Here is a 20,520-nt window from a genome sequence, read left to right on the forward strand (position 1 = left end):
AAAGGAAAGTATTATACAAAATTGTTACCTATAAGACTCGATCATTTTAGGGTTAATCAAAGAAATTCATGAAAAATTGCAGTAGGAAAATTAATAATTTTAATTCATTAAATATCGTCAGTTGCCCAAAACGTTTACAATTGTTTGTGATGTCCAGTAATAAAATAATCTCTACTTCAAGAAATGCTGTATCACGCTTAGTAAGCAGCTTCCTGCCACTTTACTTGGCAGAGAGGGAAGACTCAACTGAAGAGTAACGTTTCCAAAGTATATAAGACCAAGGAGCTGATAGAGTACTCTTAGTTTCGTTGGAACAGTGTTCCACAGCGCGCCTTCTTCAATCAGTACAGATCACGCTCTTTAGATAGCATAGAATTAATAATAAGTGTCATTAAACATATTAAATATCTATTGACAATTTCTAAAAAAATCAGAGGATTTATAAAATAGCTTCTGTTTTTTTAATTGAATTTAATAAGTGGTGAAAGTGTATGTAATGTGTAATAGAAAATCAGTGTAATATACAATTGAGTAACATTGGGTAAATACAATTCTTTAAAAATTTACTTTATGCTTTATTTCACATTCTTTAAAATTATTTAAATATTTACAGTGAGTAATCAAATTACTTCTTAGAAAACATATTATTAAAAATTATTTATTAAACCTCTGTTATTTGAATTATTACGTTTGTTATGTTATTTTATGTTTGAATTATTATGTTACATAATTATAATGGACAATTGTTAATTAGAAATTATGCACTACAACGCCAGGTTAAGGGGAGCTCGAGGAGGGGGGGGCTGCAGCTATCGATTCCACTTTATAGAGTACCCCCTTCTAAACCTTTCGTTAGTATGTCAAAAAATATGTAACAAATTTGTTTTACCGTTGCCATTTTTCTTTACGATTCAGTGTTATTTAATTTTACTTAAAATAAATTTCAATTTTTTGAACCATGTTTATCAACCAATGGGGAGTTCTAAGATTTGATAGTCCTTGAACGCTTTATATTAAAATCATGTCCTGATCCAGTATAAAAATCTGCATGCTGCAAAATCATTGAAATTAATTGTACTTGATTTTGAAATTTAATTGCTATATAAACTGGTTGCCGGCTTTTATGCTGTTGTTTGTAGAAACATTAGATAAGTGACGATCGCATACTAATGCATACGCTGCCAGGGACACACATATAGGCAGCATTTAATGCATTAGTACCGATAGATTTTAGTGAATATCTCGTAAATTAAATAAGATCGAGCGAGAATTATATATAAAAAAGTTGTTCAAAATGTTGATCCCTATAACATATCTAAAAATCATAAAAATCGGTGAAGTGGACACACTTTTCAATGCCACTGAAATGTATTGCAAATAAAATTAGCTAACATTTAATCGTATAGAAAAATCCAGAAAAGAATAATATTGGGGGAGAAACATAAAAAAGATACAGATTTTAACAGTTTAATAATTTAAACAATAGGATTTGCTTTTGCAATAGGAAATGGATTAAAAATCTACAAACTTACTGCGAATTACAAGTTTTGAAATATTTAAATCATCATCATAGAATGATGAAAATTCATACACTTAGTATCGTGAAAAATCGTCAAATTATTGTTATGAAAAAATCATTGAATCATCGTTATCTAGTATCAACAAATCATCAAATCACTATTATGAAAAATTGTTAAGTCATTCTTGTAATAAAAGTCATTAAATCATCATTATGATAAACAATCATGATATTATGATAATTCAACCCTTATCATAAATCTTCAGAAACTACGAAATCAAGTGGATAAAATCAAAATGGCGAGCTACTTTGAAATTCTGCTCTCTATCACAGTGATACTTATCGCATTCTACTATTATGCTGTATCAAACTTTGATTTTTGGAAGAAACGTGGCGTAGTTGGGCCAACGCCGATACCATTCTTTGGAAACACTAAAGATTTAATGTTTGCTAAGATGACAATACGTCATTATATAGAAACCACGTACGTTCAATATAAAAATGAACCAATGATCGGGTTTTATTTAATGAGTAAACCAAGTCTTATATTGAATGATCCAGAACTTATTAAAGACGTTCTCATTAGAGATTTCTCAAACTTTGCAGATCGAGGAGCTCTTGTTCATGAGAAGGTATGTATAAATTGTAATTTCTAATGATTAATTCATTATTATAATACTAAAGTACAGCGAGTGATCAAATTATTAGAGCTACCTGCATAATTGATATTATTATTACATTTCTACTGGTACATTGTGTATACTTGCATAAGCTAAGTTCAATACCTTTACATAATGTTAACGGACAGTTATCTGTCAATTACAGATTTTCTCGTGTGCAAGTCTTCATCTTGTAATTTTTATTTTTATATAAAATCACCTGTTTTTGCATGTAGAATTACTCTGAAATGTTATAGGACAGAGACAGGTATATTTAAAACAAACAATATTAAAAATAATTATTAAAGTAGTTTCGTGAAAATATGATAGTGTTTGAAAATTTCTTTTAATTGATAGTGATAACTCAAAATTAGGAAGTTAGTATTTAAGTAGTAACGATAACCAAGTTAAATTAGTATTGAAAACATTTATTAAAAATATAATAGGGAATTGACGTTAACTTTACTATAAAGTACTAGAAGCAATTATTTATTTATACTCTCGTTATATTGCCACGTGAGCAATTTGATATAGATTTTAAAGCAAACTAGTGCTATCCTTCCACCTTTTACATTTATCCCTTTCATACAAAAAATACAACAGCAAATGAATATTTTAAATAGCGTATGAACGCACATAAAAACACAACATTATTTGAACTTATCCAACCTAATATATTCATGAAAATAATTTCTAAAATTAATTTTATTTTGTGCTGTAGAAGGCTTAAGTGTACCAGTACGAATGTAACATAATGCAATTTTTTTCATTGAATATTTACAGACAGAGCCACTCTCAACACATCTCTTCAACTTAGAAACAGAAAGATGGCGACCATTGAGAACGAGGCTCTCCCCCATATTTACATCTGGATAATTGAAGGAAATGTTCTATCTCATAATCGAATGTTCGCAACATTTAGAAAAATATTCAGCTAAAGAGGTTGAAAAAGGAGAGCCTCTAGAATGTCGAGAATTAACAGCAAGATTCATGACTGACGTGATTGGTAGTTGTGCTTTTGGAATTGAAATGAATGCACTAGCGGACGAGAGAAGCGAATTCCGTCAAAAGGGTAGAGAATTCTTCGATACATCGTCTTTCGAAAATGTCTTTCGAAACAAAACGAAACAACTCTTCCCTAAGCTGTACGATTTGCTTGGTTATATAATACCCGACAGAAAATTTGCCCCATTCTTCACCAAAGTTATTACAGACACCATAATGTACAGGCAAGAGAATGATATCGTTAGACCAGATTTCATCAATATGCTTATGGAACTTAAAGCGCATCCAGAGAAACTGAACAATATCGGTAAGTATGAAATAATATAAAAATTTTGATTATTAATTATATGAAATTCAATTTCGTTAATTAATTAATATCAATCAGGTATGTGTAAATGGCGACTCGCAAACCATATCCCCGCTGAGCTAGACCTCAGCACTTTCTTTTCCGCTACGATCGTGCAACTCCAACTTATAGTCTGCCAGTTTCCCCACTATTAACTGCTCCGTGGCCTGTTACCGTATCACTTATACAGGGTGTCTCATAACTCCGGTAACACCTTGAAATGGGAGATTGATGGGGTAGTTCTGAACAACTGTTTCCTTTACCAATATGTTGATTGAAGCTTTATTTTTGAATTATTAACGAAAAACACTGGCCAATTAGAGCAGGCGTAGAATGTGCGATCAACCACGAGAGCGTTAGCTCTCAGCCGCGCTCGGTCGTGGTCGTGAACAAACGCATTGGCACAACGTGGATGTCAAGAAAAGTGTGCGACTAATTCCATATTTGTTCTTAATTTAAGACGAAGTAACATTTCTTGCACACCTCTCGATACCCACACTATGCCACTGCATTTGGTCACGACCACGACCGCGCGCTGCGCATGCGCATAATAACAGTCGCTCAGAAGTAGCAGCAGAAGTGATATGCGATTCGCGGCGCTCCTTATCACTCAATTTCAATTATTCCCTTCTCCTTGGTTATTTATTTATGTTTATATATTTAAAATATATTTTAAACACATACATACGTAATATATGCAAAATATATGTAAGATGGATACGTATTGCAAGAAAAAAGTTGGCTAAATCAATTTGGTATTGTTACGCATATCCAGGTTAGCACAAAAGATACATGAAATAGTTATTCGGTAGCAGACTTTTAGGACCATGTATTGACTCTCGACAAGGGGACTAATTTGTCAGTTAATTGACTAATAGTGGAGATCGTATGTTTTTGGCGAAAAGGAAGTCAGTCATGCCTGATCTTAATTTGTGAACAGCGGAGTCTGAGTAAATCGAGACCCAAACAGAATGTCATGGATACATCTATTATTAATAACGTTTTCCAGAATTAACGGACTCTTTACTGACTGCACAAGCATTCGTGTTCTTCGCGGCGGGTTTCGAAACCTCATCGACGACGATTAGCAATGCTCTTTATGAATTAGCCGTAAATCAAGAGATACAAAATAAACTACGAGAAGAAATAATAGAGTACTGCTCTAAAGACAAAGGAGAGCTGAAATATGAGACTGTAAAAGAAATGGAATATTTAGATAAAGTATTCAAAGGTAGGTATGAAAGTTTTACAAAATATAAAAAATAGCAGTTTGTAACAGTTTTTGAACTACGTATATTCAGTTATGGTATAAATCAGGGACGCTCAAACAAGTTAAATACACGGGAGCTTGAATGCCATCGGCTTTATTGCGGGCATCGTTGGCCCCACTCGTCGATGGGTAGTGGCGATTGGCAGTGTACACTGAGTTGCATTGAACTTGTCGCAGTGAAGTTGGCTACAAATTCACTAACACATTCACGCCGCGTCGGTGAGCCAATGGCGAGATCGGTTCACCGACGCTGCGGCGTGAATGTGTTAGTGGCCAACTTCACTGCGACAAGTTCAATGCGACTCAGTGTACATTGAGTTGCAATGAACTTGTCGCAGTGAAGTTGGCTCCAGATTTACTGACACATTCACGCCGCGTCGGTGAGTCGATCTCGCCCATCGTCTCACCGACACGGCGTGAATGTGTCAGTAAATCTGGAGCCAACTTCACTGCGACAAGTTCATTGCAACTCAGTGTACACTCAGTCCCATCGAAGTTGTCGCAGTGAAGTTGGCGCGCTAACGCGTTCACGCCGCGGCGGCGTTAGCGCGCCAATTTGACTGCGACAACTTCGATGGGACTGAGTGTACATATGTATGTACTTACGTATCGCTGAAGCAGTCTCTCCACTCCCAAACGATTGTCGTAATATGATGGCACTTGGATGATATGCGGGTTTAACTGGTTAAATTGTGTAGAACCCACCCTCCTTTAATCCAACTGCGGAAAATATGACTCACACAATTTTGCAATTTGTCGAAGCAGTCGTACCTACTAATTAGGCTCATGTAAATCTAGGAAGGCAGTCGGCGTGTGCGTACTACCCCTCTTATCGCAGTGCCGTCCCGCGAGACATCTTGTGATCGTAGGACAATGCTGTAAATCAATCGAACCAAGCGGAGCATTTGAAGGCATCCCCTTGCCCTAGATTCTTGGCGCTAGAATGATCGCATGTGCCATCTCTCATATGCGCTCATCGCGAGCGGAAGTACCTCGAGCCCGTAACAGTGCATGCGGGCGCCCTTGCGCGGATTACTACTTGCTGAGCATCCCTGATAGTAATGCTTAAATAAATCTCATCAAATATTTAAAGTCACATAATTTATCCGTGTAGAAACGTTAAGAATGTATCCACCTGTACCAGTACTCTTTCGAAATGCATTATCAAACTACACTTTTGATGGCACTAAGGTTTCAATACCAAAGGGTACAAAAAATCTGGATCCCAGTGTTTGCCTTGCATCGAAATTCTGATATTTATCTAAATCCTGATTCTTTCGATCCGGAAAGGTTCAATGAAGATGCTGTCGCAGCTCGACACCCTATGCACTATTTACCATTCGGCGATGGACCAAGAAATTGCGTTGGTAAGTTGAAAAAAATGTTATTACTTGTAGAAACTATAGAATTGTAGAACCTTTTTTTGACAGTCGTCCACGTTAAATAAAAAAAGGAATGAAATTTTTTATCTATTCAAATAATTAATTATATAGGTTCCGTCAAAAGTCTCGGAACGGTCAAATATCTCAGAAACGAATCATTTTTTTTTTAATGAATCAGACAAAAGTTTTAGTTTTAAAAATTCTATCAGAAGGTTTTATCCGTTTGATCTTGAGAGAAGGAGGAAAGATCACGTTAAAGTCAGCATGATTTTTTAAATGAAACACCCCATTTTTGGTCATACACAGAGCTGTAGAGCGCTAACGTAGAGCCGTACCCAAAATTTCTCTACGGCTCTCAGGTAGATCGAATTTATGGTAGAGACACAGTCTCGTGTACACGCGTATGGTAGAGCAAATCTCTCTCTCCCGTAGAGTTCTACCATTTTTACTCTCTCGTGTATTCGTACCTTTAAAGGAGACTGAGAGACTTTTTCAAACCTCTATTGCGACCTTTTTCTTATCAAAGTTATCTAAGTTATGAGCTATCAAAGATATAGTCTCGATAGTGTTAGCATTATTATGGGTGAACCAAGTAAAGGTTGCATGATCGTACTTCGCTTCTCTTTTCGTGTGAGGAAGGGGGTTGAGGGTGTGCAGTTTGGTGTGGATATGTGTGTCAAGAATTGAATTAAGGTGTTTGCTCGATCAAGGTTCTGGGGTAAGTGTCATGCCGTTCCTCATGGTCCTCCTACCAGAAGATGCATGATCTTCCCCACTCCGTGGCCAGATCCTTCTAGATCAACCTTATCTTTTGACACGCGCCATGCAGCAGCATGACTTCGGGTCATCGGCCACACGCGCGTTCCTTCAAGAATCGGCGATCGAACTCTCTATCGCCGTTCCATAAACAAAACATCTGCGACTCTTAGAATTCGTCGCACCTCAAGTATCAACTACCGCCGGCCCAAGTCCGATGACAGACATATGGCTCGGGGTATCGATAGCCTAAAGAATCCTAAGAAATCATTGAAACCCAGGTCAAAGCCCAAAATGCCTTGACCCTGCCACGTGTCAACCCTTGAACACGTGCTGACGCTAACATGTGAATATGGGTTTAATGTGAGTTCTTTCGCCTCTCACCTTAATTATTAATTTATTAGCCAACCCATACCAAAGAGCGAAAATCTTAGATACAATCTTAGATATAAATAACATGTTATTTTCAGGTGCACGTTTCGCAATTTATCAAACCAAAATTGGCCTTATCACAATTCTACGGAATTACAAAGTGGACGTTTGCGAAAAGACAAGCATTCCTTACGAATTTCATCCAGCTGCGTTTTTATTAGCACCAAAAGAAGGGATATACTTGAAGTTCAAAAAACTACAAAGTTAATATAACTTATTTGTCATACATTAAATTAAAGATATTTTTCGTAAGTCATTACACATTATGGATGTAAAAAACAATATAGAATGAATGTATATTTCTTGCTTAGTGTTAAGCTATCTCTTGTATACTAGATGGTTAATTTAACTTACATGACGGAAAGGATAATAAATAAATTTTTTGAAGTTTTTCTTTCAGTATGGTTTTGTATTAATAGACCCTTTACGCGGATATCTTTCGCGGACAAAAAAAACGGATGATGTGCGTAAGTCGAGAGACGAGCGTATAGTTTATTTAAACATTTTAAATAAAAATTAGATTTGTTTGAAAATGGATTTGGAGTATAATTTGTTTAACAATTTCCTTACAGCAATATTCAAAGATGTGATAATGTTGCTCAAGCATGACGGAAAATGAAATTCAATCCTCTGAGGGGAAGACAGGAAATCAATATTTCGTAAAACGTTGATATTTTGCGATTGTTCTTTCGTTCTGTGCGAATTACGCAACAAACGTGTTGATGAGTCACCATCTCTTACCCTGCCTACCGAACATACCATCGTTTCTTCCTAGATGATTCTTATAAAATTAAAAATACTACCCTCCTGAATTTAGGTGAAAAATAAGGAAATTGTTATGTTACATTAATAGCAACATTCTGAGTCTACTGTGGATCCAGAAATTATTGGCAAACTCTATAAACACAATAATTTTTTTTTTAATTGGACAGAACGATGATTCTAGAAGCTAGAATCATTCATTTTCTAAACGACCTATTTTCATGGAGGATGGTACAATTAGTACAATTGGTTCGAAACGTACAACCGTACCGCACCGCGCTGTTACTAGCAAGACCGTAGTCGTAAGTCTGATATATATAACAATAAATGCTGTACAGACACATAGCATTAAGATCGAAACCTTAAGTACTTACGCTCTGCAATAAACCTGAGTTCGTACACTTACAAGGGAAGTTCGGTAATTTGAAAGTTCCAATTTTTTTTATACTTTGCAGATTTGTAGGGGATCTCAAGAGAAGTATAGCGCAATTTTTGTTTTTGGCTCAATTTCAGTTCTTCGGAGTGAAAACACCTCCTCAAGGTAGATAGTTGTTTCCATATTTCCCTGTATATCTTTAAAACTATGGTAGATATAAAAAACTGGTTTTTACAAAAATTGGGAGCCCCCACTCCCGACACTAGGGGCCCTGATAGCACTACCGATTTTGGCAGTGAAGTCGACATTGTCTACTTCAGAATAGGGCTGAGTCACCCTTCCCTTGCTGCTCCTCTTAGTGCTGTAATACGGCAAGGCTGAGCTCGGGACACTGCCTGCACAATGAGTAATGAGGTGTAGCCTTTGGTATCGAAACAATCTACTATTACCATCAACGTGCGTTAAACTGTTGCAGTGCAATGTATTTCACATTTTTATACTAAAGTAGAGCAGATGGTGTTCATTATCAAGGCACAAAGTTAATACCACTTGAAAACAAAGGGATATCTAGTCTTGTTGGATCTGTACTCACTGCACTGGTGAAATTTCGAAGTTTCAAACCGCACATACGGAAGGCCAACTATCGTATACACGGTAATCCAACTGTATTCGAAGATTTGTATAACTAAAATATTTAAAATTAAATGGAAGAGAGTTTTATCGACTACGGCTGTCAATTTTTTTTTCTAATTCAAGAGAAAAAAGAACTAACAGCACCGGGAATTCCCAAGCGGTCACCCACCCAAGTATTATCCGCGCCGAATTTACGATTAGCTTGACTTCGGTGATCGGACGAGAACCTTTTTTTTTAAGGTAGTAGTTCTAAGTTAGTTTTTTAGTTTAAAATTGTATATTTATTGCTTACAAAATACCTTTACAATAGAATAACTATAAATAAACGAATAGGTAACATAACTCTGACATATTTCAAAGCGAGACTTATATAGAATTTTCTTATTCAGTCTTACCTTTGAGTATTGTCATTACGAATTATAGTACAGGACTAGCGTTCGTTAGTGTAATGTATCTTTGGTAAACAATATGAACTAGCGAGATTCTGATTGCACCTCAAAAATGCCGTAAAAAAGGCGCTAACATCTGCTTTCTTTCTTATATTATACTTAAGACTAATTAAAACTAATTAAAACTGAAACTAATAAATAAACGGTAAATAACAGAAAATAATACTTGTAAAAACTTAATACTTTTGCACATTTGCTTTTTCTTTGTGCTTTTATCACAGGATCACTTACGCTATTGTGGGATCACAGTGTCAGACTTTTGTTACTTATTTTGTACTTATTTATATACGCTTAGAATTTAGTTTGTATATTCACACTTTAGAATCATACCTATGTACATGTCTCACTCTAACACTACGACAATAATACTAATTTTGCGCATACAGTTTGCTTGTCATACATCTTACATTACAATAAGGCACAATGCACAAGGAGTTAAAATATGCATGTTAGGTTTAATTTCCGATTATCTATCCGTATACTCTCACATTCATACCCATTTACAAGACTCATTCACTCCTCCCACACTCATACAAATATTTATTTATTTTTTTATTATTAAATACAGGGTAGTGCCACACTTAAATGTAAGTTTGTTAAACATTACTATTCTTTAGCCACCAGATTTTTTTTATATTACCTATTTTTTTATAATCCAATTTATCGCTCACGGAAATCGCTGTGCTATATTTCAGGATGCTTTCGGCAGACTGTGGAGTATAGGTGATTGTTTTATTTGCCCTATGCCGCGGTACATGGTATAAAATCGGAACAGCTTGGTTGTTTTGGATGTAGCCGTGATTGGCTAGATAGATAAACGCTTCAGGTGGTATGTAACCAGAGATTAATGTTTTTCTAATATTATTTGAATCTGGATAAGCAATTGGGAAGATTAGGCTGTTGTTTGTTATTTCTGATGCCGAAGCAAAGTGATTCCGAATTAATTTAACCATGAAATTGTCTATTCTGATTATGCCTGCTGTATTATAAAGAACTGAGTTACTGTAATATTTCTGGTAATTGGAGTTAGAGGTCCTATTACCAAGTTTGCCATACCACAATCAAATCGTTATTGGCAGCACCGTTTGTTCGGGTATTTTTAATTTTGCGCCGCCTCCAAAAACTTTGAAATACATTTAGTATCCTATTTAAAGATTAAATAGCGTTTGCGGCTTTGTTTTCCAGTAATTAACGTTTAAAAATTCGAGTAAAAAGCGCCTGAAACCGGCAATCCGCACAGCATCGAAGTTTGAACGTCAGGTCAGCAGGGGTGGGTACAGTCATAATCAAGAATCATTGAATAGTAGAAACTTACCTCATGCTATTCTGTTTCTCGATACAGCAGCATTCGGCTTTATCTTCTTGGTTATGACTGTACCCACCCCTACTGACCTGGCGTTCAGTCGTCGGTGTTTTACAGATTGCAGGTATTAGGCGCTTTTTACTCGAATTTTTAAACGTTAATTACTTGAACACAAAGCCGCAAACGCTATATCGTCATTCTTGATTTTCGTTTCACTTTGATCCCTAGAATCACCCCTTAAAAAATCTCCCACCTGTTGTCGAACACCCTGTATAACGATATCGGCTTCCGCATGTATTGGGTGCCCCATATAAATTTCATTTAAAAAAATCCGTTTTAACTATTTTGGCTGTAGTTGCGAGAACCTGTTGAATCTGATTTGGATGAAACTTTGCAAATATTTGTTCTTCTCGATCCATTTATCATTGAAGCTGGATACATCATTAGTGGTTATATCGGGGTAATCATATCGCTATTCGACAATGATAATCGCACAACTCAAAGAATTTCAATTTTGCTTTAATTCTATACAAGATCAACATTATATTCCTATTGTCATCATATAAAACGGTATATTCATAATCCCACCAGTATTTTATAATAATGATTAATAAGGCCTGCATATAATATTCTCAAAAACGTAAATTTGAAACAATCTCTTCTCTGACGTTTACATTTGTTGAGTTGTGTCACGATCATGTCAACCGAAGATATGACTATTTATGTACTTGTTAGTCACGAATAATTCCAGAAATATGGTTTAGAAAACACCGAGACAATTCGCAATTATCCAACAATCATTTAACACCCTGAACCAATATGGAAAAGCACTTTTATTTATCAATGTAAAATTAACAGTGTGCTGAAGTAAGAACTATGTAATTGTATTATCAGATAACAAAATGATATCAGACCACCAGCTTGTACTCTACTTTCCGACATACAGAAGACTATATAAAAACGCGTACTCGTTCTAATGTGCACGCAGTTCGTACACCTCTCTCTTCTTTCTCGCACGATAAAGCAGAGTAGCATACATTGTCATATTCAATTATAGGTTCAACAATTAGAATAAATCTTGACTTTTAAACCAACTTTATCATCCAAGGAGACCTTCAAAATTTTAATTCGGTCCGGCCTAAAATATGTAGTAACGATAAAGCTGAAAAAAGATCACGATGTGGATCAAAATGTTGCTTAAAAAGTACAGTATTTTTCTGTTAACCCTAGAAAAACCAAACCAAGGAGGACTCACCAGTTAGAATATATTACAATAAAAATATATTATGTTTCTTATCTAAGGAATTTCCAGAAAATTATATATTTCCACTTATGCTTTGAGGATTAGTGCGGAAGAGTTTCTAAAAAAAAAAAGGAAAGTATTAGACAAAATTGTTACCTATAAGACTCGATCATTTTAGGGTTAATCAAAGAAATTCATGAAAAATTGCAGTAGGAAAATAAATAATTTTAATTCATTAAATATCGTCAGTTTCCCAAAACGTTTACAATTGTTTGTGATGTCCAGTAATAAAATAATCTCTACTTCAAGAAATGCTGTATCACGCTTAGTAAGCAGCTTTCTGTCACTTTACTTGGCAGATAGGGAAGACTCAACTGCAAAGTAACGTTTCCAAAGTATATAAGACCAAGGAGCTGATAGAGTACTCTTAGTTTCGTTGAAACAGTGTTCTACAGCGCGCCTTCTTCAATCAGTACAGATCACGCTCTTTAGATAGCATAGAAGTAATAATAAGTGTAATTAAACATATTAAATATCTATTGACAATTTCTAAAAAAAATCCGTGGATTTATAAAATCCATTTTTTTAATTTCATTTAATAAGTCGTGAAAATATATGTAACATGTGATAGAAAATCAGTGTAATATACAATTGAGTAATATATTCGGTAAATACAATTCTTTAAAAATTTACTTTGTGCTTTATTTCACATTTTTTAAAATTATTTAAATATTTACAGTGAATAATCAAATTACTTATTAGAAATCTTATTATTAAAAATTATTTATTAAACCTCTGTTATTTGAATTATTACGTTTGTTATGTTATTTTATGTTTGAATTATTATGTTACATAATTGTAATGGACAATTGTTAATTATAAATTATCCACTACAATGCTACGTTAAGGGGAGCTCGAGGAGAGGGGCTGCAGCTATCGATTCCACTTTCTAGAGTACCCCCTTCTAATCCTTTCATTAGTGTGTGAAAAAATATGTAACAAATTTGTTTTACCGTTGCCATTTTTCTTTACGATTCAGTGTTATTTAATTTTACTTAAAATAAATTTCAATTTTTTGAACCATGTTTATCAACCAATGGGGCCTTCTAAGATTAGATAGTCCTTGAACGCTTTATATTAAAATCATGTCCTGATCCAGTATAAAAATATGCATGCTGCAAAATCATTGAAATTAATTGTACTTGATTTTGAAATTCAATTGCTATATAAACTGGTTGCCGGCTTTTATGCTGTCGTTTGTAGAAACATTAAATAAGTGACGATCGCATACCAATGCATACGCTGCCAGGGACACACACGTATAGGTAACATTTAATGCAATAGTACCGATAGATTATACAGTAAATATCTCGTAAATTAAATAAGATCCAGCGGGAATTATATGTAAACAAGTTGTTCAAAATGTTGATCCCTATAACATATCTAAAAATCATAAAAATCGGCGAAGTGGACACACTTTTAAATGCCACTGAAATGTATTGCAAATAAAATTAGATAACATTTAATCGTATAGGAAAATCCACAAGGGAATAATATTGGAGGAGAAACATAAAAAAGATACAGATTTTAATAGTTTAATAATTTAAACTATTTAAAGCAATAGGATTTGTTTTTGCAATAGGAAATGGATTAAAAATCTACAAACTTACTGCGAATTACAAGTTTTGAAATATTTAGATCATCATCATAGAATGATGAAAATTCATACAATTAGTATCGTGAAAAATCGTCAAATCATTGTTATGAAAAATTGTTAAGTCATTCTGGTACTAAAAGTCATTAAATCATCATTATGATAAGTAATCATGATATAATGATAATTCAACTCTTATCATAAATCTTCAGAAACTGCCAAATCAAGTGGATAAAATCAAAATGGCGAGCTACTTTGAAATTCTACTTTCTATCGCAGTGATACTTATTGTATTCTACTATTATGCTGTATCAAACTTTGATTTTTGGAAGAAACGTGGCGTAGTTGGGCCAACGCCGATACCATTCTTTGGAAACACTAAAGATTTAGTGTTTGCTAAGATGACAATACGTCATTGTATAGAAACCACGTACGTTCAATATAAAAATGAACCAATGATCGGGTTTTATTTAATGAGTAAACCAAGTCTTATATTGAATGATCCAGAACTTATTAAAGACGTTCTCATTAGAGATTTCTCAAAATTTGCAGATCGAGGAATTCCTATTTATGAGAAGGTATGTATAAATTGTATTTCTAATGACTAATTCATTATTATAATACTAAAGTACAGCGAGTGCTCAAATTATTAGAGCTATCTGCATAATTGATTTTATTATTACTTTTCTACTATATTTCTGTATACTTGCATAAGCTAAGTTCAATACCTCTACATAATGTTAACGGACACTTATCTATTAATTACAAATTTTCTCGTGTGCAAGTCTTCATCTTGTAATTTTTATTTTTATATAAAATCACCTGTTTTTGCATGTAGAATTACTATGAAATGTTATAGGACAGAGACAGGTATATTTAAAACAAGCAATATTAAAAATAATTATTAAACTAGTTTCCTGAACATATGATAGTGTTTGAAAATTTCTTTTAATTGATAGTGATAACTCTAAATTAGGAAGTTAGTATTTAAGTAGTAATGATAACCAAGTTAAATTAGTATTGAAAACATTTATTAGAAATATAATAGGTAATTGACGTTAACTTTACTATAAAGTACTAGAACCAATTATTTATTTATACTCTCGTTATATTCCCACGTGAGCAATTTGATATAGATTTTAAAGCATACTAGTGCTATCCTTCCACCTAAATTCCAGTTAATTTACATTTATCCCTTTCATACAAAAAAATACAACTGCAAATGAATATTTTAAATAGCGCATCAACGCACATAAAAACACATCATTATTTGAAATTATCCAACCTAATATATTCAAGAAAATAATTTCTAAAATTAATTTTATTTTGTGCTGTAAAAGAGTTAAGTGTACCAGTACGAATTTAACATAATGCAGTTTTTTTCATTGAATATTTACAGACAGAGCCACTCTCACCACATCTCTTCAGCATAGAACCAGAAAGATGGCGACCATTGAGAACGAGGCTCTCCCCCATATTTACATCTGGGAAATTGAAGGAAATGTTCTATCTCATAATCGAATGTTCGCAACATTTAGAAAAATATTTGTCTAAAGAGGTTGAAAAAGGAGAGCCTCTAGAATGTCGAGAATTAGCAGCAAGATTCACGACTGACGTGATTGGTAGTTGTGCTTTTGGAATTGAAATGAATGCACTAACGGACGAGAGAAGCGAATTCCGTCAAAAGGGTAGAGAATTATTCGATGCATCGTCTTTCGAAAACATCTTCAGAAACAAAATGAGACAATTCTTTCCTAAGCTGTACGCTTTACTTGGTGATATAATACCCGACAGAAGATTCGCTCCATTCTTCACCAAAGTTATTACAGACACCATGAAATACAGGCAAGAGAATGATATCGTTAGACCAGATTTCATCAATATGCTTATGGAACTTAAGATGCATCCAGAGAAACTGAACAATATCGGTAAGTATGAAATAATATAAAAATTTTGATTATTAATTATATGAAATTCAATTTCGTTGATTAATTAATATCAATCAGGTATGTCTACCTGGCGACTCGCGAACCATATCCCCGCTGAGCTAGATCTGAGCACTTTCTTTTCCGCTACGATCGTGCAACTCCAACTTATAGTCTGCCAGTTTTCCCACTATTAACTACTCCATGGCCTGTTACTGTATTTGTTATACGGGGTGTCTCATGACTTCTGTAACACCATGAAATAGGAGATTGATGGGGTAGTTCTGAACAACTTTTTCTTTTACCAATATGTTGGTTGAAGCTTTATTTTTGAATTATTAACGAAAAACACTGGCCAATTAGAGCAAGCGTAGAATGCGCGATCAACCACGAGAGCGTTAGCTCTCAGTCGCGCTCGGTCGTGGTCGTGAACAAACGCTTTGGCACAACGTGGATGTCACGGAAAGTGTGCGACTCATTCCATATTTGTTTTCAATTTAAGACGAAGTAACATTTGTCGCACACCTCTCGATACCCACACTATGCCACTGCATTTGTTCTCGACCACGACCGAGCCGGACTGAGAGCTAACGCTCTCATGATGAGCGCACACTGATTGTCCAGTGTTTTTCGTTAATAATTAAAAAACGAAACCTCAACCAACATTTTGGTAAAAGAAAAAGCTGTTTAGAATTACCTCAGCAATCTCTGATTTCCGGGTGTTATACGAGATATGAGACACCCTGTATGTACATATACAGGGTGTTCGACAACAGGTGGGCAATATTTTAAGGGGTGATTCTAGGGATCAACATAAGACGAAAATCAAGAATAACGAAATAGCGTTTACGGCTTTGTTTTCCAGTTATTAACGTTTAAAAATTCGTGTAAAATGCGCCAGAAACCTGCAATCCGCTCAGCACCGACGACCAAACGTCAGCTGAGCAGCGGTCGGTACAGTCATAATCAAGAATCGTTCAGTAGTAGAAACTTACCTCGTGCTATTCTGTTTCTCGGTACCCTACCATTCGGCTTCGATGCTTGGTTATGACTATATCGGTCCCTGTTCAGCTGATGTTCGATCGTCGGTGCTGAGCGGATTGCAGGTTTCTGGCGCTTTTTACTCGAATTTTTAAACGTTAATAACTGGAAAACAAATACGTAAACGCTATTTCGTTATTCTAGATTTTCGTCTTATGTTGATCCCTAGAATCACCCCTTAAAATATTGCCCACCTGTTGTCGAACACCCTGTATATAGACTCGTAATTCTCCCTCCCAATCGCGCGGCGCATGCGCATAATAACAGTCGCTCAGAAGTAGCGGAAGAAGCGATATGCGATTCGCGGCGCTCCTTATCACTCAATTTCAATTATTCTCTTGCCCTTGGTTATTTATTTATGTTAATATTTAGAATATATTTTAAACACATACATACGTAATATATGCAAAATATATGTAAGATGGATACGTATTGCAAGAAAAAAGTTGGCTTAATCAATTTGGTATTGTTACGCATATCCAGGATAGCACAAAAGATACATGAAATAGTTATTCGGTAGCAGACTTTTAGGACCATGTATTGACTCTCGACAAGGGGACTAATTTGTCAGTTAATTGACTAATAGTGGAGATCGTATGTTTTTGGCGAAAAAGAAGTCAGTCATGCCTGATCTTAATTTGTGAACAGCGGAGTCTGAGTAAATCGAGACCCAAACAGAATGTCATGGATACATCTATTATTAATAACGTTTTCCAGAATTAACGGACTCTTTACTGACTGCACAAGCATTCGTATTCTTCGTGGCGGGTTTCGAAACCTCATCGGCGACGATTAGCAATGCTCTTTATGAATTAGCCGTAAATCAAGAGATACAAAATAAACTACGAGAAGAAATAATAGAGTACTGCTCTAAAGATAAAGGAGAGTTGAAATACGAGACTGTAAAAGAAATGAAATATTTAGATAAAGTATTCAAAGGTAGGTATGAAAGTTTTACAAAATATAAGAAATAACAGTTTGTAACAGTTTTTGAACTACGTATATTCTGTTATGGTATAAATCAGGGACGCTCAAACAAGTTAAATACACGGACGCTTGAATGCCATCGGCTTTATTGCGGGCATCGTTGGCCCCACTCGTCGATCGGTAGTGGCGATTGGCAGTGTACATACGTATGTACTTACGTATCGCTGAAGCAGTCTCTCCACTCCCAAACGATTGTCGTGATGAGATGGCACTTGGATGATACGCGAGTTTAATTGGTTAAAGTGTGTAGAGCCCACCCTCATCTAATCTAACTGCGGGAAATATGACTCACACAATTTTGCAATTTGTCGAAGCAGTTGTACCTACTAATTAGGCTCGTGTAAATCTAGGGGGTAATCGGCGTGTGCGTACTACCCCTCTTATCGGAGTGCCGTCCCGCGAGACATCTTGTGATCGTAGGACAATGCTGAAAATCAATCGAACCGAGCGGAGCATTTGAAGGCATCCCCTTGCCCTAGATTCTTGGCGCTAGAATGATCGCATATGCCACCTCATCGCGAGCGGAAGTAATTTGAGCCCGTAATAGTGCATACGTGCGAGTACGGACTTATGCGGGCGCCCGTGCGCGGATTACTACTTGCTGAGCATCCCTGTTATTAATGCTTAAATAAGTCTCATCAAATATTAAAAGTTACATAATTTATCCGTGCAGAAACGTTAAGAATGTATCCACCTCTAACAGTACTCTTTCGAAATGCATCATCAAATTACACTTTTGATGGCACTAAGGTTTCAATACCAAAGGGTACCAAAATCTGGATCCCAGTGTATGCCTTGCATCGAAATTCTGATATTTATCCAAATCCTGATTCTTTCGATCCGGAAAGGTTTAATGAAGACGTTGTCGCAGCTCGACACCCTATGCACTATTTACCATTCGGTGATGGACCAAGAAATTGCATTGGTAAGTTGCAAAAAATTGTTATTACATGTAGAAACTATAGAATCGTAGAACCTTTTTTCGACAGTCATCCACTTTAAATAAAAAAAGAAATGAAATTTTTTATCTATTCAAATAATTAATTATATAAGGTCCGTCCTTTAATATCATTATATAAGTCTCGGAACGAATCTTCGAAAAGAATCATTTTTTTTTTTAATGGATAAGACAAAAGTTTTAGTTTTAAAAATTCTATCAGATGGTTTTATCCGTTTGATCTTGAAAGGAGGGGTCAAGATTACGTCAAGGTCAGCATGATTTTTTTAAATGAAACACCCCATTTGAGGTCATACAGTGTTAAAGACGACTGCGAACCTTTCTCAAACCTCTATTGCGACCTTGTTCTTATGAAAGTTGTCTAAGTTATGAACTATCAAAGATATATAGTCTCGATAGTGTTAGCATTATTAAGGGTGAACCAATTGAAGGTTTGCATGATCGTACTTCACTTCTCTTTTCGTGTGAGGAAGGGGGTTGAGGGTGTGCAGTTTTGGTGTGGATATGTGCAGATGGGTTTAATGTGAGTTCTTTCCCCTCTCACCTTAATTACTTATTTATTAGCCAATCCGTACCAAAGAGTGAAAATCTTAGATACAATCTTAGATATAAATAACATGTTATTTTCAGGTGCACGTTTCGCAATTTATCAAACCAAAATTGGCCTCATCACAATTCTACGGAATTACAAAGTGGACGTTTGCGAAAAGACAAGCATTCCTTACGAATTTGATCCAGCTGCATTTTTATTAACACCAAAAGAAGGGATATACTTGCAGTTCACAAAAGTACACAGTTAATGTAACTTATTTCACACACATTAAATTGAAAATATTTTTCGTAAGTCATTACACATTATGAATGTAAAAAACAATATAGAATGAATGTATATTTGTTGCTTAGTGTTAAGCTATCTCTTGTATACTAGATGGTTAATTTAACCTACATGACGGAAAGGATAATAAATAAATTTTTCGAAGTTTTTCTTTCAGTATGTTTTTGTATTAATAGACTATTTACGCGGATATCTTTCGTGGACAAAAAAAAACAGATGATGTGCGTAAGTCGAGAGACGAGCGTATAGTTTATTTAAACATTTTAAATAAAAATTAGATTTGTTTAAAAATGGATTTGGAGTATAATTTGTTTAACAATTTCCTTACAGCGACATTCAAAGATGTGATAATGTTGCTCAAGCATGACTGAAAATGAAATTCAAACCTCTGAGGGGAAGACAGGAAATCAATATTTCGTAAAACGTTGATATTTTGCAATTGTTCTTTCGTTCTGTGCGAATTACGTAACAAACGTGTTGATGAGTCACCATCTCTTACCCTGCCTATCGAACATACCATCGTTTTTTCCTAGATGATTCTTATAAAATTAAAAATACTACCCTTCTGAATTTAGGTGAAAAATAAGAAAATTATTATCTTAGATTAGTAGCAACATTCTGAATCTATTGTGGAGCCGGAAGGTATTGACAAACTCTATAAACACAATAAGTTGTTTTTTTAATTGGACAAAACGATGATTCTAGAAGCTAGAATCATTCATTTTCTAAACGACCTATTTTCATGGATTTGAGGATGGTACAATCGATACAATTGGTTTGAAACGTACAACCGTACCGCACCGCGCTGTTACTAGCAAGACCGTAGTCGTAAGTCGGATATATCTAACAATAAGTACTGTACAGCATTAAGATCGAAACCTAAAGTACCTACGCTCTGCAATGAACCGGAAGTTCGGTAATTTGAAAATTCCAATTTTTTTTATACTTTGCAGGTTTGTAGGGGATCTCAAGAGAAGTATAGCGC

The 20,520-nt window shown here is 35.0% G+C and overlaps 2 protein-coding genes across 2 annotated transcripts; both read left to right on the forward strand.

The window, feature by feature from the left end:
* Nucleotides 1-327: 327 nt before the first annotated feature.
* Nucleotides 328-7,724, forward strand: LOC114881472 (cytochrome P450 6a2-like). The gene is given in 7 exon segments (XM_046288593.1): nt 328-541; nt 1,786-2,151; nt 2,962-3,490; nt 4,539-4,760; nt 5,914-6,011; nt 6,013-6,166; nt 7,408-7,724. Coding segments are annotated over 6 exon segments (1,509 nt in total). The 5' UTR covers nt 328-541; nt 1,786-1,815; the 3' UTR covers nt 7,578-7,724.
* Nucleotides 7,725-12,561: 4,837 nt separating this feature from the next.
* LOC123987649 (probable cytochrome P450 6a14) lies at nt 12,562-19,691 on the forward strand. Its single transcript, XM_046288591.1, has 6 exons — nt 12,562-12,802; nt 14,002-14,367; nt 15,189-15,717; nt 17,473-17,694; nt 18,416-18,667; nt 19,331-19,691. Exons 2-6 carry the CDS (start codon nt 14,032-14,034, stop codon nt 19,498-19,500), a joined length of 1,509 nt encoding a protein of 502 aa, XP_046144547.1. The 5' UTR covers nt 12,562-12,802; nt 14,002-14,031; the 3' UTR covers nt 19,501-19,691.
* The last annotated feature ends 829 nt before the right edge of the window (nt 19,692-20,520 follow it).

The sequence above is a fragment of the Osmia bicornis genome, chromosome 14, assembly GCF_907164935.1.
Source record: "Osmia bicornis bicornis chromosome 14, iOsmBic2.1, whole genome shotgun sequence".
Lineage (NCBI taxonomy): Eukaryota > Metazoa > Arthropoda > Insecta > Hymenoptera > Megachilidae > Osmia > Osmia bicornis.